Source organism: Malaclemys terrapin, chromosome 1 (genome assembly GCF_027887155.1).
Source record: "Malaclemys terrapin pileata isolate rMalTer1 chromosome 1, rMalTer1.hap1, whole genome shotgun sequence".
Taxonomy (NCBI): domain Eukaryota; kingdom Metazoa; phylum Chordata; order Testudines; family Emydidae; genus Malaclemys; species Malaclemys terrapin.
Window position 1 is genome coordinate 311,733,511 of NC_071505.1, and position 19,266 is coordinate 311,752,776.

At 41.1% G+C, this 19,266-nt stretch overlaps 1 protein-coding gene across 1 annotated transcript; it reads right to left on the minus strand.

The window, feature by feature from the left end:
- Positions 1-347: 347 nt before the first annotated feature.
- Positions 348-5,658, minus strand: LOC128829932 (myb/SANT-like DNA-binding domain-containing protein 2). Its single transcript, XM_054015450.1, has 2 exons — positions 1,866-5,658; positions 348-874 (listed from the first exon to the last, which is right to left on the minus strand). Exons 1-2 carry the CDS (start codon positions 2,440-2,442, stop codon positions 636-638), a joined length of 816 nt encoding a protein of 271 aa, XP_053871425.1. The 5' UTR covers positions 2,443-5,658; the 3' UTR covers positions 348-635.
- Positions 5,659-19,266: the final 13,608 nt, after the last annotated feature.

Consider the following 19,266-nt stretch of genomic DNA (forward strand, 5'->3'; position numbering starts at 1 on the left):
ATGTGACTTTGTGGCGGGGGAGGACGGTTACAGATCCCCTGCTGCGTGGCTCTGTGATACAGGATAAGGACCGCTGCATAAGATCTCTATCCGCCCTCCCCTGCCACAAAGTCACATGCCCCCCCCTCCCCCCAGAACATGAAAACCACCTCCCAGACTAACCAGGGTGCCTAGTGACTGCAATGTGTGTGTGACCTTCTGCTAAACCTGCCCCCATGTCTGTACCCTGGTAAAGGTGACTGTCCTCTCCAATTACCAACCCCCTTCCCCCCCTTCAAACACACTCTCCCCTAAAAGAACATGATGGAAACAGTAATTAACAGAAACGTATCTTTTATTAGCAACTACACAGTTAGGGGATGAAACTGGGATGGGGGCTTGGGTGAGGCAGGAAGGAAAGGACTTATCAAATTTTTGGGAATGAGAGCCTTCTGGTACTTGAGCAGTCTGCAGGGGTGGAGTGACAGTTTTCACGGCCCCTGCCGCCCCTCCTTCTTGGGACTTTGGGTGAGGGGGGATGGGAGTTTGTGGCGGGGGAGGGCAGTTAGAGATAGACTGCAGTGGGGCTCTGTCCTCCTGCCTCCGGACCTGCAGAACATCCACAAGGCGCCAGAGCGTGCCTGTTTGCTCCCTCATTAGTCCAAGCAGCGTTTGAGTCGCCTGCTGGTCTGCCTGCCGCCACCTCTACTCCCGTTCGCTGTGTGATCGCTGGTATTGCGACATGTTCTCCCTCCACTGGGTCTGCTGGGCCGCATCGGCTCGGGAGCAGCCCATAGGTTCTGAGAACATGTCGTCCGTGTCCTTTTCTTTCTCCGCCTAATCTGCGCCAGCCTCTGGGAGGGGGATGCCAGGGTAGGTTGGGAGACATTCGCAGCTGTGGGATGGGAAAAAGGGAGTGAATTCCTCACAAAGATAATTTTTTGTGAACAATGAACATAGTCTTTCTCTGTGAACAAGACCATGCACAGCACCTATCACATGCGCACTCAGGACAAGGTCAAATTTTCGGCCTTCGCATTCAATGCCTGGGGTCTTGCAGTGGAGATCAGACAAGAGGGGCAGGACAGCGGAATTCGGGTAGCAGGCTGACATGGTAAGCCGTAGACTTTTGGCTGCTTAAAACTTAAATTATAGTAGTGCCCTCCTTTCACGTTCAAAGCAATGCTCCTAGCGTTGGCCAGTTCCTGCTGCCGGCAATCCGGCAAGCATGAACTCTGCCCCTGTCCCACCCCCTCACGGCTGTCCCTGGGAAAGATCCCTGCATGCTGCCCCTCTCCCGCCTCCACCGCATGGCTGTAAACCGCCGGTGACAGTTCTGTAAACGAACAGGCAAGCAGTCCCAATAGTAACATTCCCCTAATTCTAAGCAGGTCACCATGAGCGCCATCACTCTGCTGAGAATTTCTGAGACCGAGAAAGAACGCATGCTGCGTGAAAGCCAGCAAAAACCAGGGCCGTATGCCGCCATGCTCTGCAAGGCAATGATCCCAGAGTACTTGATGATAGCCTGGCAAGGAAAAGTTACCTACCATGGAGGACACAATAAGGCCGCTCTCCCCAGGAACCTCATGCAAAGGCTTTCCAATTACCTCCAGGAGAGCTTCGTGGAGATGTCCCATGAGGATTTCAGCTCTATCCCAGGACATACAGACCTTCTTTTCCAGTAGCTGCACTGGCAAGGACTAAAAAGTAGAGCGCCTAGGGAAAACTAATCATGATAAACCGGACATTGTTAAATTCTTTTGCAGTAGTTGCTCTGCCAAGGACTAAAACACTAAACGCCTAGGGCAAACAAATTATGAAAATCCCATTGTTAATATTCCTGTTCTGTTCAAAATAAATGTTTACATGTTTAAAACACCTACCGACTGATCCTTCCCCTGATTCAGGGTCTGGGTTAACGCCTGGGGACGGTTGGTAGGGGATCTCTGTGAGGGTGATGAAGAGATCCTGGCTGTCTGGGAAATCAGCGTTGTAAGCGCTGTTGACTGCCTCGTCCTCCTCCTCACCTTCCTCATCTTCCCCGTCCGCTAACATCTCTGAGGAAGCGGCCGTCGACAATATCCCATCCTCAGTGTCCACGGTCAGTGGTGGGGTAGTGGTGGCGGCCGCACCTAGAATGGAATGCAGTGCCTTGTAGAAACGGCATGTCTGGGGCTGGGATCCGGAGCGTCCGATTGACTCTTTGGTCTTCTGGTACGCTTGTCTCAGCTCCTTGATTTTCACACGGCACTGCATTGCATCCCGGCTGTACCCTCTCTCTGTCATGGCTTTTGAGATCTTCTCGTAGATCTTTGTATTCCGTCTTTTCGATCGCAGCTCCAAAAGCATGGACTCATCGCCCCACACAGCGATCAGATCCAAGACTTCCCGATCAGTCCATGCTGGGGCCCTCTTTCTATTCTGAGATTGCATAGTCACCTCTGCTGGAGAACTCTGCATCGTTGCCAGTGCTGCTGAGCTTGCCACGATGTCCAAACAGGAAATGAGATTCAAACTGCCCAGACAGGAAAAGGAATTCAAATTTTCCCGGGGTTTTTCCTGTGTGGCTGGTCAGAACATCCAAGCTCGGACTGCTGTCCAGAGCGTCAACAGAGTGGTGCACTGTGGGATAGCTCCCGGAGCTATTAGCATTGATTTCCATCCACACCTATCCTAATTCGACATGGCCATGTCAAATTTAGCGCTACTCCCCTCATTGGGGAGGAGTACAGAAATGGAATTTAAGAGACCTCTCTGTCGAACTAAATAGCTTCGGTGTGTGGACAGGTGCAGGGTTAATTCGATTTAACACTGCTAAATTCGACATAACCTCCTAGTGTGGACCAGGCCCTACTTACAGCATGGAAGAACTGGGGGGGTGGAAGGGGAGGGGTTCAAGAGACCGGCATCCAGTCAGGCAGGCTTGGCAGGTCTGACGGTATAGAGGGGGCTTGAGCTACACATTGGCCATTAAGTTTATAGAACTTCAGGAGCCATTCATGCCAGCTGCAATCCACACTGGAAAAACCCTATCAGGTAGTTTTGGATGGTTTATTCCAGTTAGGTATTAGTTGTTAAAAAAAGTTATGGCTGCCACATTAAGCCATATTAGTGTGTGTGTGATTGTTCCCATGTCCACAGCAATAATTTATATTATTACTCCTGGGGAAATTCTGTGCCCCTGCAGAATACAGAATTTTGCAGAATTCCCTGTTTTCCCCACAGAATTTCTGGCCACCACTAGGGGCTGTTGCACTCTGCAGAGCCCAGCTCGCAGTGAGTGGAGCGCCCGGCCTGGTGGGGATGGAGGCTGCATGCTCTGCTTGATGCTCATTCTCCCAGGACGGGAGAGGGCCTGGGAGACCCAGCTCTGGCTAAGGGTGAGGAAGGGTAGGGCTGCACCATACCATGTCCCCAAGCAGGACAGTAAAGAAGCTGGGTGGAGTAAAGGCTCTGGGGATGCTGGTATCTGGACCGGGCTCTGGGGGGGGGATGCTGTCTGGGGGCTGCCGTGTGGCTGGGCTCTATGGGAAGGGGGGGCTGGTGTATGGGATGGGGGCTGCCCAGCAGCTAGGTTCTTTGAGGAAGGGGGCTGGTGTCTCGGGGCTGCCCCGTGACTGGGCTCTGTGGGGAAGGCAGGTTGGTGTGTGGGGGATTCCCCATGCTGGGCTCTGTGGAGAGGGGGGGCTGGTATCTGGGCCAGGGGGTGCCCTGTGGCTCGGCTCTGGGGGCAAGGGGTCGTGGGTGTCTGGGCTGCAGGGTGCCTCGCAGCTAGACTCTGGGGGTATGGGAGTGCAGGTATCTGGGCTGTGGGGGCCCCACACAACCTCCTCCAGCACCCCCCAACTGGAACTGGGGTTTAGGAGTTTCTTTAACTCTCTACTCTTGGGGGAAATATTTTTTGCTGTAGTCTGTACTGTTGACAAACTTGCTGACAGGTATTTTGAAAGAAATTGCCAAAATAATTGAAACTGGAGTGATTATGCTATGCTATTTTGACAAATAAAATATGCAGAATTTTAAAATATTGTGTGCAGATTTTTTAAGGTTTTGGTCCAGAATTTTTAATTTTTTTATGCAGAATTCCGCCAGGAGTATGTATATGCTACATTATAGATAACTATTAATCGAGAGTTGAATTCATACTAGTGCAAGTGGCCTATACAAGGCAGCTTTGAAACACTTACAAGGAGCTCTGTCCTGACAAGTGACCTTAAAGATAGCATTATGAATATCTGGAATGTGCCTCTGTAATTTATATATCAAATGTACTCAGTTTTCAATCTATCTTTCTTGTACATTATCACCAGTAATAAAGATTCTGTACACCAGATTGGATCATCACTGACATCTGTGCGAACAATTGCCGTCACTGGGCTTGCCAAGGTGTAACTAACTGGACTTAGTGAACAGCTCTGATGATGAGCACAGAATGAGTAGCATCCATGTCAACCTTTCTTAGCTGTGCTTGCCCTGCAGGTTTAACAGCAAGGAGAAAAAAATTACAAACTTACTTTTGGCACTAAAATATTCTGATAGACTCTAATTACACTCCTGATGCAGATCTGTAGCATCAAAAAGGTTCCATTTTTACAGCTATTTTCGCTGTGCAAGTGCTTAAGCATGTGCAGGGCCTGACTCGGGCTCTCTGCATTTGGGTGAAAAGAGTAGTGCACCCTGTGAAATACTTCATTCAAAGTATCATGAGTCCTAGAACAAGACATCATGTGCAACAGAATGGGGAAGAGGGTATAATATTTTTGAAACTAAGGTCTTTCCCTGGAGCACGGTAATGGCTTGCAAGCGCCCAGAAATTGAAGGGACTGGTTCTCATTTACGCTAAGGTCCTTTAGTTTACACTAATTTAACAGTACATTTTCAATCACTTTATGGCTCCTTTACTCCACCAGAGGAGACATAGTGTAAGGCCTGGTCCACACTAACCCCCCACTTCGAACTAAGATACACAACTTCAGCTACGTGAATAACGTAGCTGAAGTCGAAGTATCTTAGTTCGAACTTACCGCGGGTCCAGACGCGGCAGGCAGGCTCCCCCGTCGACTCCGTGTACTCCTCTCGCGGAGCAGGAGTACTGGCGTCGACGGCGAGCACTTCCGGGATCAATCCGGGATTGATTTATTGCGTCTAGACAAGACGTGATAAATTGATCCCAGAAGATCGATTGCTTACCGCCGGACACAGAGATAAGTATAGACCTACCCTAAGTGCGGGTCTTTTTCTTATATAGGCTCCTATTACCCCCCATCCCCGTCCCGCTTTTTCACATTTGCTGTCTGGTCATCCTAGTAACACTATAAAATAGCATTATTTATGTTCGGATACTGTTAAAAACACAAAGATTTGCAAGTGAATTTGAATTATCATAAAGAATGGCTGGGCCTTAGCCAGAACTTGCAAGAAATGAAAGAAGCCATATAAATGAAAGAGAAAAGAATCTGCCTACATTTTCTCATGACTTTCCTGATTACTCAGCCAGAGTAGTGCATCATGGCCAGACTTATGCCCCTATCGAAGGCGCGTGGGGTGAAATTCACCCACGTGCAGAGAGTCAGTGTATGGCCTACTCACCACTAAGTCCTCAGGGTTTAAATGGGACTTGCACACATTGTGCCTAGTGAACAATAGTGAATTCACACAGGATGCCGCCAGCTTTGTTTAAATCTTTCTTGTTCCAAAACTATTGGAGCAATAAGCAATTATTTCCAAAATTAAGTGCTAAGAGATCAATTTTTATATTTCATATTATCAGGGCAAACAGTTAGCAGAGGTGTGGTTGTTATGAAGTGTTTCATTCTAGTTCTAATATTCTTGTTAAGCTTTTGTCTTGAATTTAAACATACTGAGTCGTAAATAATAGCATCTGTGGAATGAAATGCTGTGTTAACATCACTTTAAAAGGAAAATACCATATTTGCCTTCATGTAAAAATGCCTGTTAGTAAAAATCTCTTTTGTTTCCCTCATTCATGCTCTTCTGGGCTTCTCTAACAGAACCCCCTGTTATAATGTCACACAGAGTAACTAGGCTGTAATGCCAATGGAGCCATCTCCAAAGAAGAAAGCTACCAAAGCAGGCAGGTGATTTTAGTAGTTTGCTGCAGCTGAGTGGCAAAAATGTTAATTGTTCTGCATTTCCTTCCCAGAGTAATCACTGTGTAAAGTAGCTTCCTTCATGTGGCACAGAGCTCTGTGAGGGTGATTTTTAAAATTACCAGTTGCTCTTGGAATTAAATCTTCATGGATTTGGGATGCAGTGTTTTACAAATCCTTCAGCTTTCTCTGAACAAAATGCTAATGAGTCTCTGGTTTTATTCTTCTAGTAGCTAAAACATCTGATAGGCCCAATGTATAAAATGGTTGATAACTATCAAAAGAAGGTAAATGTCTGAAATTAGAGATAAATTGGACATGTACTCTTACTTCTGCCATTGAAATAGGGACTGCTCCTGTGAGTAAGGGGGGGGGGGGAAATTTGGTCCATATTTGTATAGTTTATCCTGCTTGAAAAATCTGATTTTCAACATTGTGCTAAGTGCTCATGATTTATTTTGGTGATTTTTTTTTTAATACAGCATAGGAGTTTTGCTGTGTGAAATGAACACAAGTCGAAATATTGTCCCAAAACTCATATGGAGGGGTCTGGGTGATGAAATTTTTTGAAATAAAGGAATCTCCTTTTTTTCCCCTTAGGTGACTATAGTTTGTCGGCCAGATCCTGTGCCATTGCAAATCTACCAGAGGGACCCCCTCATGTAAGTAGTTAAGACAGCTTTAAACCTGCATTACACATGTGGAGCACAGCAAAGCAGCTTTACTGGCACTGAGATCAGGCTCAATACTTTTAAGGAGATTAAGTTCTTTGTAGATTCTTGACCATCTCTTATGGAGGCAAGCGCCCACTGAAGTCCCATTTCATTCTTGTACATATCTTCAGGAATAATTCAGTGTATTCATACTATATATCTGATATATATACTATATATCCCTTTTCATAGGGATAAAGTCACTTGGCTTTAAGCACTGTGCTTCACTAGGCACTGAAAAAGATACAGCTATCATTGCACTCTTTGTTGCACAAATGTTATTACAGAAATTAAAAGAATATAACATTTGTTCCTTCTGGAACAAAAACTAGGTAAAGAATTTAAAATTATCCCCAAATGTAAACCCCAAGGTCTATGTAGTATCCTGACTAACTCATTTTCCACAAGCATGTGCTCAATGTCTTTTTCTCTTAAAAATCTGGAAAAACAACTAGAACTAATGATCTACATAGGGACTTCAGTCATAGGCATATTGTTGGAAGAGGAAAACTCTATTGGTCGTGACTTGGGTCCTCTTGTGCGAGAAAATATTTCTTGTTGACTTGTATCAAAAGCAATTTGTTTTTGTCTTTTTCCTGCGAGCCACCCTTGCTGTCCCCTTTGCAAACTAATATGAAATTTCACAAGACCACACACTTGGCTTTTCCATGGTTTTTTTTTTCCCCCTTCAGTTTTTCAGAAGTCCTCCAAAGGGAGAGGAACCTTGGAGACTTATTTCTTTCCAGAATGGCATCTAAAGTAGAATTCCACCGTTGAAATGCTCTTTTGCTCTGGCCACTTTCCATAAGTTCCATCTTCATATTAGAAGTTTATCATCCTGCTTAAGCTGGAACTGTGTCCAGCTGGGGAGCTGCCATTCACTTCATATTCATCTTACTAAATATTCAGAGAATGAATTTAAACAGCTAAAAACGTGTGGCTCATAATACACAACTTGAATTTATGGTAACACTATCTGCATGTTAATAAGGAATTTGCAAGCTATAAAGATGATTATCTTTGTTCTTAAAGATTTATGTCCTTGCCCAGGTCATCTCCATATTAGTGATGATAGGCTAGGCAATCATTTTGTTTAGAGTTGCCAACATTTTTCTTATTCTCTTCTTTTACAAGAAAATGCATAGAGCACCAAATTTTGAAATGAACCTGAGGTGAAAAGAGTGATTGTGATCACTATTATTTTGTCCATGGAAAACATAATTTTCAGGAACGAAAGGTTTAAACCCCCATATCACACAATGTAATCTTGACTAGGTTAGGCCTGATTTCTTTAGAAAGACCTTAATAATTTTCTGAAGCCTTCTCAATCCATTGCTAACTTCACACACTCAGCAGCTGACCTTCCAGTGATCTGCTGCACACCATCTATCCATCTCCTCACTGATCATCACCTGCTATGATGACCCACCAATATTCCTTTCCTAATAACTTTCTCAAGTTCATTTCCATCTCTACACCTGATGTGGCCAAATATATAAATTTGCACCTGTTGCTTTCTGAGAACAGAGACTGCTTCCCTCCAATAATATTCCTAATATAAGAGTTCATCATCTTTTCCATCCAGGAGATACAGAAGAGTCTTCACCAGCACCACAGAAGCTTCCGTTTTCTTCCTGTCAGCAGCATGAGTTTCCCAGGATTCACATCCATAAGTCGCTATAGAAAAAAATATTTTTTTTGCCAGTCGAACCTTCATACATTTCAAGATGCCATGGTTTTTCCACATTTTTGTAAAGGAGGCCAGGGCTGAGCAAGCCTTCCATAGTCTTCTTCCGATTTCTTTGGAGCAGCCTCCTTGGTTGGATATGTATTATCCCAGACAATTAAATTAGTCTACTACTGCTACAGATTGACTGTTAATCATGATCTTGCATCCTGTTGTTATTGATTGTGTCAACATTCATGCATTTAGTTTTCTCCATATTCAGGAATAGTCCATATGTCTTACTAACTGATTTTACAGATTTCAATATTCATTTTATAGACCGATGGTTGCAGCAAAAAGCATCATATCATCGGCATATCTGAGGTTGGTTAAGAAATGTCACCAAAGGAAATCCCACCTCCTTTCACTTTATCATAACCTTCCAAAAAGATCTCACAAATATCTTATTTTCATTGCTTACAAACTGTTTTTAAAAAAAACCAAGAAAGTACAGGTCTTACTTTAATGGTATGTACATTTTCACCTGACTTCCCCAAATTGTCTGCAGTTATGTGTGATCACATACATTTCTGTGTGAAAATGAGCATTCATGCACAAAAGTCAGAAACTTGTTCATGCAAATGTTTGCATACCTAGTAATGCAACCACATTTTTAGAGACTATTGAGATTTTGGTCCTTTTGGAGCCATCACTTCATTCCCAATACCTGTGTTGGTGATTTGTTAAACTTTTACTGCATTATGTAAGGTACTCAATTAAGAAAAAATACTGAGGAAACTTAATTCAAAACTTAATTCAAAAATGTCATTTTTGTTTGTTTTAACTGGGATACTCTGTTCAGCATACTCTCATGTGCTAATTACTCATCCTGAATGTTTGAAGTTAGAAGACAAATTATGCGCTTGAAAGTCCACTAGCCCATAACCTTGGAAGCAAGGGTGGGAGAACAGAGGAAACCTCTTGTCCTATATATGAGAAGTGTTCCACCAACAACGCCCATTTACCTACATGATAGGCATCATCTTCCTGGGAAGAAGCTGTGGCCTGCTATCCTACTGGAGCATCTTTGGTAGATAAATTAATCTCCCCTATGGTGTCTTGGTGGGAATTCCAGGCAGGGCCTCTTTATAAGAGAACTGGACTTGACATAACTACATTTTCTTCACTCAGCCACCATTAACGGGAAATGAGAATACCATGTAGTCAGGAATAACTTGAGCTTTGAATAAACATACAAAATAGCTGCAGCTGCAGTTTTGCAGATAAGGATAGAAAGTAAAAATTGGAAGAACCAGGAGAATGGGCAGAAGTGTGGATCGCTGACCATGAATCTAGATGTTCCTGATAATCAGTTTTTGCTGATCTTATGAGTAGGGGCTGCTTGCTGATGTTAGGAAAATTGGTAGTATGAATAATGTGCTTTATTTTGAGCAACGTATAAAAAGATAAGTCACAGTGTGCAAGTTGGAGAAGTTCAGAGATGTTTTCTTTGAGCTTGGAGGCTGACATCCGACTCCCCAGTGGTTAGGAGGAAGGCTTACCACTGGAAACCTGCTCTGACCACTCAACACCATCTCAGACTTTGGGTAACTGTATCTGGGTTGCTCTAGACTATTGGCTATTTTAGATGTGTGCTGTAGTCCTAATAAAATGGATTTGGGGAGGGAGTGGGGGGTGAAAGTACTGATGTTGTGTGCCAACCATTTATCAGATGGAGAAGCTGTGTCCCAATTGATTTATTCCTGAAACCACCTGCAGAGGGGAAACTAAAAGTTACCATAGTTGCAGGTTCAGAAAACCCTGAATAACACCTCTGCCTCCTTCAAATCCTGGAAGATGTCTTGGGAATGGTCAATAAACATGAAGAATGGGGTTTCTGAATACCTCAATGTACGTTGTGGGTTTCAAAGACTTACAGGAGTTGGTCCTATCATTCCTAATTGTCTCCTTGAAAGCATTAGGATGGAAGTCAAAGTCTGATGTAGCTGACAAAATCCAGGAAGCACAATTTCACTGGTTTGGACATAGACAGGGAATGAATGAGGAGGACCTGGTGAAGATAGCATGGCAAGAAAGAGACCCTGAGTAAATCCAAGGAAGTAGTGGATGGACTGCATCAAAGATAGTAAGCAGGTGAACCTAGGTGCTCCTTCAAACAAATGAAGATGGCAGATAATTACACAACAACCCAATCCCAGGTGATGGGATAAGGGGAAGAAGAAGTATTTGTAGGTGTATATATAATATCACTTTTAAGCTTTTAATACAGGGGTTGTCAACCTTTCAGAAGCGGTGTGCTGAGTCTTCATTTATTCACTCTAATTTAAGGTTTTGCATGCCTTTTTGCATGTCTAATTTTAACGTTTTTAGAAGGTCTCTTTCTACAAGTCTATAATATATAACTAAACTATTGTTGTATGTAAAGTAAATAAGGTTTTTAAAATGTTTAAGAAGCTTCATTTAAAATTAAATTAAAATGCAGAGCCCCCCTCCCCCCCCGGACCGTAACCAGGACCCAGGCAGTGTGAGTGCCACTGAAAATCAGCTTGCATGCCGCCTTTGGCATGCATGCCATAGGATGCCTATCCCTGTTTTAATACTTGATTCTTTAGTTGCAAACATGAGGAAATTATGATTTCCTCCAAATTGACCAGATACAATTTATCAGGTTACCAGCACAGGACAGGTACTTTTATTTTAAATACCAGTGATATATTTAATTTGGTTGAATATTCTCTAAAATTCATCTCCCTTGGTAAAATAAAATATATTCGATTTGATGTGTTGGCTACAAAAACTTTCATTTTGCCAAGATTACATTGTCTGAAGTCTCAGAGTGTACATTATGTTATTTGAGATGAAGGAAAAAGTTATTTGTGGTGCTTCGGCATGACACATGATGTAATTTTACACACTATCTGCATGTGTTGTATTAGATTTTGCCAATACAGGCATCTGGTATCAATGTTCAATCTGGAATTGGTTCAATAGAACCTATCAGTACTGAAGAAAACTAAGCATACAGGTTATGTAGAAAAAATGCCTTAATATTATTAGTGCTGTCCTATTTGCTTTATGTTCTCAATACATGTTATATTTTCAGATGAACTAACTATATCTTATGTTTTATTTTAAAGGAATACCATCAAGGATTTTAGACCCAAAATTGACCCATCTTAAAGTATTTACAATATACAATATAATATTTCTAAATATAAATTTCTGCTGGTGGATGTGATGGGGAAATTATGTCAAGATCACTCTTTCTGGAAGGATAATATTTTTTGTTCCTTGCAGCAGCAATGAATTAACAACTCAACTCTATCTGGTCAAAAATGCAGAAAATCTTTTGCAAATAGCTTTTATCAAAATTAAAATATTCATAAATTGTTGACCATTTTATAAACTGGTTGAAAACCAATATATCTATTGGTCTATCTCTCTGACTTGACCCATTCACACAGTATCTGAGTACCACAATGCTGCCTTTCGAACTGTGCAATCGGTTTTTATGCAAGCTTCACAATTATGGTTCCCTCAGTATGGGTATATGAAGGGTGGAACAAAGAATGCAGAGCCATCCCCAGTATTGCCAACTGTGAGCTTTCAAATATTATGAGTCTGGCCATAAAAATCATGAGGCTTTTTTAAAAATATTAAATTTGGGTTGATTTTGTTTGCCTTCTACATTTTGAGCCTTTAGGTTACACTCACACCACATTTTTGAACTTTTCCCCATAACCATGAGGGCTAGAAACATACTTTTTTTAAAATGAAAGCTGAGAGTCTTATGTAATCACATGACTCCAGCAGCTGGGGCTTTCAGAAGAACACTAAATATTGTGAGACTCATAATAAAATCACAAGTAACAGTGCACTCACCTGCTTTAGGAGTCAGTCATAGTTTAGCTATAGTCACCAGGAAGCACAAAGCTACGGCCTCTGCTGGCAGCATTAGAACTCCCAGATTGCTGGTCTGGGCAAGCTGAGGGTAAGAGCACAGTGTGGTCTTCTCTCCAGCAGGGCTGTACACATTGCACCTGGGTGGCAAAACCTGTTGTAGAGAGAGAAAAGGCATTTATCTTCACAAGTTAAGGGTCAGTATCATGACATGCATGTTGTACAGCTGCAGTCATGTTATGACAAATTTTATCAAGAATAATACCCTATCTAAAACTAAACTAATATGTGCTATACTTAAAATAGTTGAACAGCAGTACAATAAAAGCTGACATTTTGACTTCTATCTCATTATTTTCAATGAAACCCAGGAGTATTGAAGCAAATGGCATATGATGCACAAGCTAAGTGCATGGATAGGTTTCTGTGTTAAATGTTTAACAGAGTCACCCACAAAGGAAAATTAATGAATGGAGCATCTACCAGGTCTGAAGTATGATTTTTTATTTCAACGGGAATTAGAGAGAGTATTGGCCCAATTCCATCCTCACTTATGTGGGACTCTTGCTCAAGTCAACAGGAGTTACAGTCCTATCCAGTGGGGGCCAGAATTGGGTCCACTGGATCTAATTCATCCCAGATGTAGGTCACTGGAAATACAATGAATAGATTAATTTGGCCTAGTGCTTTGGTACTGTAAAGTGACAGCAGTTGTTCTAGCTGACATTAGCGTTAAAAATATATTCCAGTTTAACAAAACCTGACATATCTGCTTAAAGTAAAGTCTGTAACTTCTGTTTAAATTATCTAACCCACATAATCTCAAGGGGCAATGCTGCAGTTTCAGAAAATTGATTGCCCTGCAAAAAGCATCATATTTTCCCTCATTAGCTTTGCTTGACAACTACCTGGTGGGCCATGCTTTTGTTTACCTTTTCTCCCCCACTCGTCTGATAGGAGAAAATGTACATCTTGTATATTCTTTTTCCAAGGACTGCCTACAAAAACTAGATCTAGATTTCAATTTCTAGGTGTAGAGAGACACAGTAATAACTCCAATGACTGAGGAGTTCTTGGAAATTAATAACTGCTGGCACAGAGCTTTTGAATGATCTATATTTCACTGTACAACACGTGTTGATCTAAGCCATGATTATAACAATCACTCATAAAATTCATAAGAGTTATAGTCAAAGGTCACTGGAATAGAAGCAGTAGTCTGCATTCTGTTTCTACCTGTAACGGATGGGCATTTCAGAATTCAACAGCAAATGTTTCCTTTTTCTTTAATTCCTTTAACTCAACTTTTTTCCCCCTTAGGATGCAATATTAAAAATAATTCTTTCATTCAGAAATGCTTTCCATGGCAAATCCTTTGACACACAACCTAGAAAGCTCAAGAAACAACACGGTAAATAGAAGGCAAGGTGGAGAGTGGGAGGTTATATCAGAAATAGCTGTGATAATAGACAAAATATATTCTCTTTCAAAATCTTGGAATCAGCATCAGACTTTGGGTCATTGAATATGAACATGTAAAGAACACAAAGTATTGGTGGTTAGACAGATGGTAGGGTGCTTTTCTAAGCCCTCCTTCTCCTCCCTGTCCCCCTACCGCCAATTCCACACTCTTAACTTGTTAGTAACAAGGTGGCTATTCCACTTTTTTCCAGAATAAGTAAATTTTCATGGTTCGTGTTTAGAAATGAAAGTTTTAAAATATGCATTTAATTTAAACAGCTTTTAAAAACATATGATCTGAATTGAGGATTGCAGATGTTAATGATAATAGAAATCAAGCAGACTCCTTCTGGAAAGGACAAAGAGTTTTGTTCTGACTACTCTGCATTTCTGACTGTCTTTGTTTGACCTTTTCTTTTTAGTCACTCATCTAGCTAATTGCTTTTCTTTGTTAGCTTTAAATGTATTTGCACACTTCTTGTATTGTGCTGAGACATTATCAACAGACAAGCTAAGCTGCTAGCTAAAAGGAAGAGGAAGTGAACCTAACAGTTTCTATCAATGGGTGTAACACATCTGGTGAAAATACAGTACAAATGGGAATTTTAATATTCCACCACATATGCCATAAAATGGCACTGGTATATCTGCTATATAAACTTACATATATACATATAGGTGCACTATTAAAGGAGAAGGATGAGGTAAAAAGCTTCCACAGAATTAAATGTATTATAAATCACTGTGTCCTCACAAGCCAATCAGCAAGCAGAATCCTCTCATGTTCTAAAGGCACATATTTTGCTAATGTGTCATCTTCAAAATGCTGGGAGAATCCTTTACTGGCTGGTGACCGGTTGCTCTCCCTGCAGGTGGAACATTCCGTAATAGCTGAGGTGTTGGAACCTTTGAAAATATGGTTTGGAATGATTTTATCTCAGTTCATACATGCTGTTGGGGCATGATAGTGTCATCTCACTTGCAGTATGGGTGCCAAAACAGCTGGGATTTGCTTTGCAGTTCTCTTATCTATACTGCTCATGAAATAACATTCCCACCATCCAAAAAGGCAGTGCTAGAAGCATGATGGAGCTTTATTATAAAAATCTATTTGTCCAACTTTATTTTCCAAAAATGTATTTCTGACTGTTATATTACTGAACATATTTTTATTATTTTTAATTAAATTGTTGGTGAAATTTGAATGATATCAGCCAGATCTTCAGTTAATTAAAGTCTAGCAAGCTGTGTAGGTTCACATCAGCTGAGGATCTAGCCCCAGTGACTCTTGGCAATAGAAAGAAGAGTTTTCCATGAATTCATAAGATGGAATAGTCCAGACTTGATTTAGTGCTGGTTTCCCAACACTGTCTCTTCCCCGAACCATAACACAAGATGAACAAGACCTTTAGAGTAGCAAGAAATTAGTCAATTTTCCTAAATTTAGGAACTGACTGCTCCAAAATACATCTTGACAATAGCATCAATAGCACCTAATTATGGAGGAATGGATGGCTTGAGGCTTCTCTTCTCCTACATCTCTCCCCCTCAAAAGAAACCATGAATGTGTGGAATGAATCCATACTGATTCCCAGTCATGGTGTTGGAAAACTCGTGCCATTTGCCACTTACTGTGGCCACAATGAATCATGAGGAAAAGTCAATTATTTATTTGAGAAATTCCTAACGGTGATGGGGTGGAGGCCACATACTTCAGTTCTCAAGTTGCAGAATGAAATAAATAATGTGTTATATTTATCAAATGATAATGAAGTCAAGAGAAAAATCAAAACAGAGGAAGGAACAAATACATTCACTGGCTGGGAAGTTGCTTAATATTTAGAAGGAGGGAGATTTCCCTGGCACTTCCCACACCCTACAAATAAATCACCATGAAAAGATGATTCAATGTTGTCCAAATTCAGTAATATTTCAAAAAAGCATTAAAACAAATATTAAGTTAAAAACCTATGAGAGAAGAATAAGAAGGGGAGATAAGGGGATAGAAGGCAAAATGAGAAGGAGGCAAAAGAAAAGGATACAATTTTCAAAAGCGTCTAGGGGAGCTTAAGCAGCTTTTGGAAATTTTTACCCCCAGAGCACAAAGCAGAGATAAAAAGATCAGAATGGCCATCTTGCCATATAACCCAGTTGCAATAGGATATTCCCAAATATCTAATCTATGGTATATATCCCTTCTGGATCATGGACACTTATGGTTACCACAAATACTGTGAACATCTATATGGTGGGTTTACAGATTACATGCTGTCCTCTAGGAATTCAGGGAAGATCAGAGGGCTTGTTTCACTTTAAATTGCAAGATGGAATAAATAAGAATTTCAGGGGTAAGAGCCTCATGGTTTATCTATGAAGCAACTTAGTCTGGATGGAATTTTAAGGGGTGTGGGGGATATCACAAAAATCGTCTCTCTAATACTTTTATTTTGCTTCAAGGCAAATTGTTTGTGAAAACTTTCCTTTTGATTTTTGTTATCCAAATAATTCTAGCTTAAATTGGAACTCAGCTATTAATCTGATAATGACACGGCTGAGACACATTCTCTGCCGATTGATCTCAAATGACTTACAAGGCTTTACTTTACCTCATTGTCTGCATTCCTTTCCAGCCAGGAGTTTTGTCAGTATTTAACACACACACAAAACCCCCTGAAATGTAAGTATTAAGATGATTACTATGTACCTGGAAATATCCTTTAATTTTAATTTTGTTTTATTTTAGTTTTAGCTTCAAAGCTTTCCCAGGAATGAACACCTGTCTTTCACAGCATAACAAGAAATAGTCAGGTACCTCACATGCTTTGTTGTGTCAAGTCCTCTAACAGGTACACTGAGTATAAGTCACATTTTAATTAATGATCAAAGCAAGGACACCTGTAAATTTTGGTGTTGTTTTTTCAGTTACTTGGTATCAGGTTTATCCATTGGAAAATGATTCCTTTGATACATATTCTGCTGACACCACGTATCTTTCATGCCTAGATATCATGGTGACTGGAGCCTGACAAATGCCTAAACAGAACCAATAGACTAGAATAGAGTTTTCTCCTTCCTAAATATCAGTTTAAGTTCTATCTCAAAAAGTGACAAAGCTAGCTGGCCTGTACAGTCTGTTGCTACAATAGGTCTTGTTTCTATCTGAGTCCTCAACTGGTCTTGAAGATCATTCTGGGTATGACTGTGGTGCATTGAAACCTGTATTAAAATTATAAGCTACCACTTTAGAGTCTCAGGGTTTTTTCCTGGTCCTGTTTGCAGACTGTATGTCAGAGTGCAATGTAGGTCTAGCAGCAGTCAGTCTGCAGCGAGCCAGCCTAGAGTAAGATGGAGTGAGCTGTGCCTCTCAGCCTACTTTGTCTCTCTGTTTCGAGGTTCTTGTGTGGTAGGGTTCTGAATTCTAAGAAATAAAGTAACTGTTAGGTTGCAACCTTACAGAAAGAGTAGTTCATGTTTTTATATAACTCCTCTGTGTGTGTGCCATGAACATAACAATGATTATGGGCCTTCTTTAAGGTCTGATGTGAAGAGGCATAGCAAATGTGTGCAGGCCCTGCAGAATATTCCCCTATCTCCCCAAATCCACAATGGTAGAGGGGTGAAGAAAATGCCACTCTCTGTGAATTCTTTCCCTTATCCCAAAAACTTGTAGGAAATCCTGGCCCAAATCAGCATTAATTTCCATGGGGATCAGGGAGGAAGGAATCCCCTCCCATCTGAAGTGTGAAGCACTGGGGCAGCAGTTCTGCATTTACTACTGGAGCCCTGGGGGGTTAGTTCAGTCCTTCTACACAGTAATGGACAGACATGCCACACTGCCATGGATAGCCAATAAAAGATGTTACCTCATCCAGATGATTTCTTTCATGTTTAAAAGATGACAGGACTGATTCTTGTTTACACTAAGCCCCCCTTACACCACTCTGGCACTGTAAAGAGGTATTAGAATCACTGAGAAATCAGGTTGATATTTTACTATAGGCCAGATTACCTTAGTCCAGAAGTAGTCCCACTGCAATAAATTAATCTGTTTACAAAGTACTAATCAACGTTAAGATGACAGAACCTGGTCCCTAGAAAGTATCTTTGTGCTCTACATAAATGTTCCTAGTGACTCATCCAACAGTGACTAGTGATTTTAGGTGTCTAAACTGAAACACCTTAAACAGGGTTGATAGAACACAACAGCTGCCTTAAAGCATGCAGTAATGCTACACACCAGTTAAGGTCAGTAAATGAAGAAATGTACTGTATCCAAATTAAAAGTCACGTAATTTGGGAAGGGAGAATATACCTGAAGAACAGATGATCTTTGAATTTAAGAACAAGTGATTCTGTTTATACAAATTCTGTTTGTTTAATTTTCTGCAGTTGTGGATCAAAGGAAACTTCACTCCAGAAGTTTGTACCGAAGGTGTTTACCTTTCAGTCATTGGTGATATTTATTCACGGATATATGAAAACAAGTGTAATATCCTCAGCAGGGGAGAAAATTCACTAACTTGATCAATAAATAAACATAACATTATAAAATTAATTTCTAAAAGAAAATAAAGATTATGAAAGGAAGATTATCTTCTATAAAAAGTAGATACTGTAGAATGTGTTTCCCAGGAACTTGGAGAGTCAAGTAAAATATCATCAAATAGTCATAAACATATTATAAGATCTAATATAAAGCCTCAGATCAGCCAAACATCATATGGACTAGAAGTAGTAGAGAACCTCGTATTCCTTAGACTTGCTGGAGATCAACCTTTCCCTGCAAGGGAAGAAAAGCAAGGCTTGAAGATAACTTTCACCTCAAGAGGGTTATCTGTGTGTGATTATAGGATGAGAATTATCTCTCCACATATCATGTTGAGATGGGGAAAAATAAAACCATAGGGTTGCCTGTTTTTACTCATCAGGGAATATTGCCATATTCTCTTTTCATAATTGGGAGCTACCTATCTATCCAGACACTTACATAGCCTTTATCACTGTAATAGCTCAGGGGTTCACAATCATTAGTGGATTTTATCCTCACCACATCCCTGTGATGCTGGAAAGTACGATTATCCCCATTTTACAGATGGGGAACTGAGACACAGAATAGATTAAGTGACATGCCCCATGTAACACAGGAAGGCTGAGATGGAGCCTGGAATTGAGCCCAGTTATGTGGAGTCCTAATCTACCAGACCATGCTTCCTTCTTAATTTGACCTGACCTAACCTGAATCACGTAGCCCATAAATTGTTCTTATCCAAGGGCCTCCAGTAATGTTTGGTAAAGTTATTGCCAACAAGCTGCAAGAAGGCACTTTGCAGATATATATTCCTTGCAGCTGAAGCTGCACCTCTGACAGAGTGGCTCTGGTAGTCAGATATTCTAACTTTGCATCCATCATGCA

What these genes read in the sequence shown, in the direction of transcription:
- LOC128829932 (XM_054015450.1), bottom strand. Translation starts at nt 2,442, where the DNA reads ATGCAGAGTTCTCCAGCAGAGGTGACTATGCAATCTCAGAATAGAAAG. An exon ending in ATCAGGGGAAGGATCAGTCG is followed by an intron (nt 875 to 1,865) that starts GTAGGTGTTTTA and finishes CCCATCCCACAG; the next exon opens with CTGCGAATGTCTCCCAACCT.